The sequence below is a fragment of the Meriones unguiculatus genome, chromosome 15 (assembly GCF_030254825.1).
Source record: "Meriones unguiculatus strain TT.TT164.6M chromosome 15, Bangor_MerUng_6.1, whole genome shotgun sequence".
NCBI lineage: Eukaryota > Metazoa > Chordata > Mammalia > Rodentia > Muridae > Meriones > Meriones unguiculatus.
The window spans coordinates 7,302,128-7,307,943 of NC_083362.1; the positions used below are offsets into that span (position 1 = coordinate 7,302,128).

The following is a 5,816-nucleotide window of genomic DNA, read 5'->3' on the forward strand; positions in this document are numbered from 1 at the left end:
TGCAGTGTCTCCTCCCCTGCAGTGTTCCCTCTGTCTGCAGTGTCTCCTCCCCTGAAGTGTTCCCTCTGTCTGCAGTGTCTCTTCCCCTGCAGTGTTCCCTCTTCTGAAGTGTCTCCTCCCCTGCAGTGCCTCCTCCCTTGCAGTACCTCCTCCCCTGATGTCACTTAGATCACCATGGCCCATCCTGCGCCAGCTCCATCAATCCTGTCATCTTAGTGTTCTGGACAGAGCAGCCTCCAGAAAAGTGCCCTCTAGGCACCACACCCACTGTTTCCTTTGCCTTAGTGTTGAATTGAAAAGGTCAGCAAATCTTTCTCCCGTGGTGGGTGTCATCCTTTCTGAGGACATACAGACAGACATACAGTCCCCATAACAGAAAGTGCTGTAAAGGGAAACCCAGTTAATGACTTAAAAAAAAATACTAATCTTGTATTTATTTTATGTCTGTAGGCACTTATGTGTGTAGGCATGATTGTGCCACTGTGTGTGTGGAGGGCAGAGGACTTGTCTCTCTCCTTTCATGTGGGTCCCAGAGATTGAACTGAGGTTGTCTCTTGATGGCAAGCACCTTTACCCTTGTCAGATCTACTTTTTCTTTTTCTTTCTTTCTTTCTCTTTCTTTCTTTCTTTCTTTCTTTCTTTCTTTCTTTCTTTCTTTCTTTCTTCCTTCCTTCCTTCCTTCCTTCCTTTCTTTCCTTTTTTGAAATAGTGTCTCTGCTTGTCTTGTTGACATTATTTGTTGGCAATTGGTCTTGCCTTGATTTGCCTGTACCTCTGGCCTCTTTACAGTGATTGAATGACCACTGCATGTCAGCTGCTCTGCGTATCTGTGGCTACTGGTATCTGCTGTGGAAGCCAATCTCTTGGCCCACCAAAATCCCACTTCATCTGATGACCTCTTCTGTATGGCAGTAGCTTACTGTCTTATAGATTGGCTCCGCAGTTGAGTGGGAATATAAGAATATCAGTCTTCATTTTCAGACTTGCTCTGACTTACTAGTTGGAGCCCTGGTTGTATAAAATTCCATTCTCTGCATTTTATTTTGTGGTTCTGGGAATGGAATCGGGCTGTCACATGTGCTAGCAAGTGCTTACCACTGAACTGAGTATGAGCCCAGCACCAAGTCTTTAAATTCTCAAAATCACATCTTTAACATTTTTTAAAACCATATATTTCTCTGCCAGAGGACCAGAGTTGGGTCCCATACACAGCTGCCTGTCACTCCAGCCCAGCGACTTTGCCCCCTTTCTGTACTCTGCAATCACCTGCACTCACAAGTGCACACACACCTCTCCTTATATACACATAGTTTAAAAAACCAACAGCTTAGCATGGTGGGGAACAGCACTCGGGAGGCAGCTAGATCCCTGTGAGTTCCAGGCCAGCCTGGGCTACAGAGTGAGTTCCAGACCAGCCAGAGCTAAACAGTGAGACCCTGTCTCAAACAAAACAAACAAAATAACACTGCTGTTCAAGAAAAAGAAAGACTTGTGGGAGGTGGCTGAAGAGCAGGGTTGACAATTAGCCTTGGGCCACTGTGTGCTTGCTCCTCTCCTAGCTGCCTTTTACAATTTCCTCAGTCCTCACAGGCTGCAGTGTCCCTGCCTCACCACAAGTGACAGAAGACATCACACACACTGTACTGACGTTTATTCTAATTACACTCCATTGCAGACAAATATGAAAAACCCAGAGATGAGCAGAAAGAGAAAATCAACGTGTGGGTGAACAACCTCTATGTCTTCTTTGTGACCGTGCTCTTCAGAGCCTACAAACGTGAGGAGATGCTCAAGGAAAAAGTGAAGGAGAACCGGCTCCAGGAAGTAGTGTTGGCTCAGCAGAGGAAGATAGAGAATGACGAGCTAGAAGCCAGGTAGGGCAGGGTCTCCACCCGCTCCGTGGTGCACGCACAGCTTTCTTCCCTGTCTTCCGAAGCACGATGACAGGTTTATAGTGAAGCACACGAGGATGTCCTGGGACCACAGGCTCATGGTGAACTACACAATATCCTAATCTCTGATGGCAGAAAAAGAAAGCCCTAGGGGACAGAGATGTAACTTTGTGGTAGATGCTTGCCTAAGATATGTGAAGCTTGGGTTTGGTCCCTAGCACTAGAAAAAGATTTAACACACACATATACACAGACACACATACAAACACGCGCTTCCGAAGCTTTTGTGTGTTCTGCAGCTGGGTCTGATGGACAAGCCTGCAAGCTCACACTCAGGAGGGATGGAAGATGTGATGACCTTACCAGGCTGCTTTCTAGCTTCTCAGCTGCAAAGGAAAGCGCTCCCAGATCACATTATCCACATGAAGGTGTCACCTGGAGCACATGAAGTACAACAGATCATCTTATTTACAAGCACTGCTGAAACAGCGTAAAAATTCAGGGCTGGAGAAAGAGCACAGGGGATAAGAGCATGGACTGCTCTTGCAGATGACCCTCGTTCAGTTCCCAGCACCCATGTCACCTGTAGTGGGTGCTCCAGGGGGATTCAGCGTCTTGTGGATTCCAAGGGCGCCTGCACGTAGGTGCGCATGACGTCCCGACCCATGTACACAAACTTAATTTTTGTTGTAGAAAATTAAAAGGCTATTAATGCTTATTATTAATAGCCTTAATTATTTATATTTAATTCCATAGCAATAAAAGACACAAACGCCTGATAGATTTTTAGTAAGCCTTATTTCACCTGGGACTGGGCAGATATTACCCCCTAAACTAACTTGTCATGTCCCAGTGCCACATTCCATGCCATTTGCTCTAACCATTCCTGTCTGGGCTACTTCTCATCCAAAATAATACAAATACTCGCACATGCTTTCTACCCGGGCTTTTTCTCTCTAGCCGCTCTGATCCTCGGAACAGGTTCCTCCCTGCCATGTGCATCTCTCCATGCTAACCCTGGCAGTCTCCCCTCTTTTCTCTCTCTGGCTCTCTCTCTATCTTTCTGTCCTCCAAGCCCTTGGCTTGGAGGGCTTTGCCTACCTCACATCTCAGGAAGCAAAATAATTAGCAATTAATACAAAGTACCAGACCATGCAGTAGCAATTTTTGCTTTTTTTTTTTTTTTTTGAGACAGGTTATCACTGTGTATCACTGGTTGTCCTGGAACTCTCTCTGTAGACCAGGCTGGCCTAGAACTCACAGGGATCCACATGTCTCTGCCTCCCAAGTGCTAGGATTAAAGGTATATGCCACCACACCCAGCTACCGTATAATTTTTAAAAAAATAAAAATTGTAAAGTGGTTTTACACTTTCACAGCTAAGCTCTCGCTGTGCTTTTTAGGCTGAACGTCCTACGTGAAGAAGAGGCAAAGAGACAAGACTTCGACGTAGAAATCACTGTGCTCAAGGAGGCGCTGGAGCCTCCAGTCTCACTGCCACTCACACCTACCTCTGCTAAAGATGAAATAGCATCCACCCAGAGCAGCAAGGCCAGCCCTGGCAGGAAGAAGAAGAAGTGAAGGTAATGGGGGTCATGGCTGAGCTTCGAGGACGAGCAGACGTGAAAGCTGTGGCTAATGTCCCATACAATAAACTGTTTCAATTTGGCTTCTGATTGGAGTTTCTGAGATGTTCTACCTTGGCCCACATAATAAGTTTCTTGTATGGCTGTAATTGCAAAAACCAAACTGAATGAGTATGCAGACACGCACATATTAGTGAGTGTGCATCAGATATATTCTTGTAAATCGAAGTTAGCTGGGCATGGTGGCACATCCCAGCACTCAGGAGTCTCAGGCAGGGAAGTGCTGCAAATTCAAGGCAAAATATGGGTTACAGAGACAGCTCAGTGCTTGAGAGCACTTGCTGCTTTTATAGAGAACCTCAGTACAGTAGGCTGTACTCTAGGAGATCTGGCACTGTCGTCTGTGGATACTCACAAGATGTACACACACACAAAGTAATTACTAAATAAAAAGCAAGGTGGAAGGCTGGAGAGATGGCTCAGAGGGTAAGAACACTGACTGCTCGTCAAAGGTCCTGAGTTCAATTCCCAGCAACCACATGATGGCTCACAACCATCTATAGTGAGATCTAGTGCCCTCTTCTGGTGTGCAGGCATACATGCAGATAGAACATTGTACATATAATAAATAAATCTTTATGAAAAAAAAAACAAGGCAGGATACAATCAAGAACCATCTCTGGCTTTCATGTGAGCATGCACAGGTTTAAGCACACCCATACACATGTAGAAACATATATACACACCTCACTCATGTGCACAGACCCACACAAAGATGGAGAGGAATACAGGAAGACAGTGTTGACCTCTGGGCTTCACACACATCAACACATGTGCTTGCACACCTGCACACACAACTGTATAAACATAAATACATGCATGATTATAACACACCCAACACATACCCAACACACACACATACATTAGCCCTGCAAAACTGACAAGAGTCCCAAGGAGGATTGCCATCTTGACCAGAGAAACAAAAAACCCTTAAATCAGCAAAATAATGAAACATTTCAACTAAAAGTCTGAATCCACAGACTCTGGAGCCAGAATGCGCCAGGGAAGAAGTGACGACTGAGACAAACACATGTAATTCTAAACAACACCCCACAGGCAATGGCAATCTAACTGAGACGCAACCACAGCTCTTCAAGAAACACACACACACACACACATGCAGTCTTAGCAGGGCACGTTGGCGCACTCCTGTAATCCCAGCACTTGGGGACGCAGAGGCAGGTGGATCTCTGTGAGTTCAAGGCCAACCTGGTCTACAAAGCAAATCTACAACAGCCAAGGCTACACAGAGAAACCCTGTCTCAAAGACAAAACAAAACAAAACTGCAGTCTTGGGTTATGCGTAGGCAGGAAAAGAATTATGATGGAAATTGTGAGTTATTTAGAGCCAAGGAACAAGGGAAACAATACAAAATGATGAAGCCGTTTCCTCACCTTTCCTCATGCAATAGGTCTGTGGAGGTTACGACAAGCAGATTATAGAGAACTGCTTTGAGGGCTGGGGAAATAGTGTGTTTTTCAGACCACTCAACTAATTCTTTCCCAGACCCTGGGCTGTCACTATCACTAAAATAGGGTTGAGTGAAATTCAACCATATTTCACCTCGGCTGTGAAAGGATACAGGGTGTTGTGGCTCTTGGGAGGGCCTCACGGCAGAGGAGCAATGTCTGGTTAAACTACCCCAGGGTGATGTCATTAGCTTTAGGTGTGATCTACTTAACACAAGCACTCAGAGTGAATCAAATCTAGCGATTCTATCAGTGCCTCACTGTTCTCCCCTTAGTGAACAGGTAGACCCCGAGACTAAGCATCCCAAAGCGGTCACAATACTGTTAGTGTTTTGTTTTGTTTTGTTTTTAAGATTTTTATTTTAAAATGTGTGTGTGCATGTGAGTACATGTACCCAAGAAGACCAAAAGAGGGTGTGAGGTCCCCTAGAGCAGTGGTTCTCCTCCTGTGGGTTGTGGCCCCATCAGGGGTAGACTGACCCTTTCACGGGGGCCACATATCAGATTGTCCTGCATGTCACATATTGGCATTATGATTCATAACAGTAGCAAAATTACAGTTATGAAGTAGAAAGAAAAAGAATTTTATGGTTCGGGGTCACCACAACATGAAGAACTGGATTAAAGGGTCACAGCATTAGGAAGGTTGAGGACCACTGGCTTAGAGCTTATAGGAGTACGAGGTGCTGAGAACTGAACCTTAGTCCTCTGCAAACACTGCTGAGCCTCGCTCCAGGCCCTGACGATGAGTCTTGAGCCCTAGTGCAGTCAAATAACCAGCCACAGAAGACTCAACAGGAAATCAGAA

At 45.5% G+C, this 5,816-nt stretch overlaps 1 protein-coding gene across 4 annotated transcripts in view; it reads left to right on the plus strand.

The window, feature by feature from the left end:
• Positions 1-3,560, plus strand: part of Rsph10b (radial spoke head 10 homolog B) — a 38,941-nt gene extending 35,381 nt beyond the window's left edge. For all 4 annotated transcript variants that reach the window (XM_060368096.1, XM_021651775.2, XM_060368098.1 and 1 more), the window contains exons 19-20: positions 1,676-1,874; positions 3,296-3,560. In XM_060368096.1, the coding sequence (XP_060224079.1) occupies positions 1,676-1,874; positions 3,296-3,473 (377 nt within the window). In that variant the 3' untranslated portion in view covers positions 3,474-3,560. The remainder of the gene's footprint in view (positions 1-1,675; positions 1,875-3,295) is intronic.
• Positions 3,561-5,816: the final 2,256 nt, after the last annotated feature.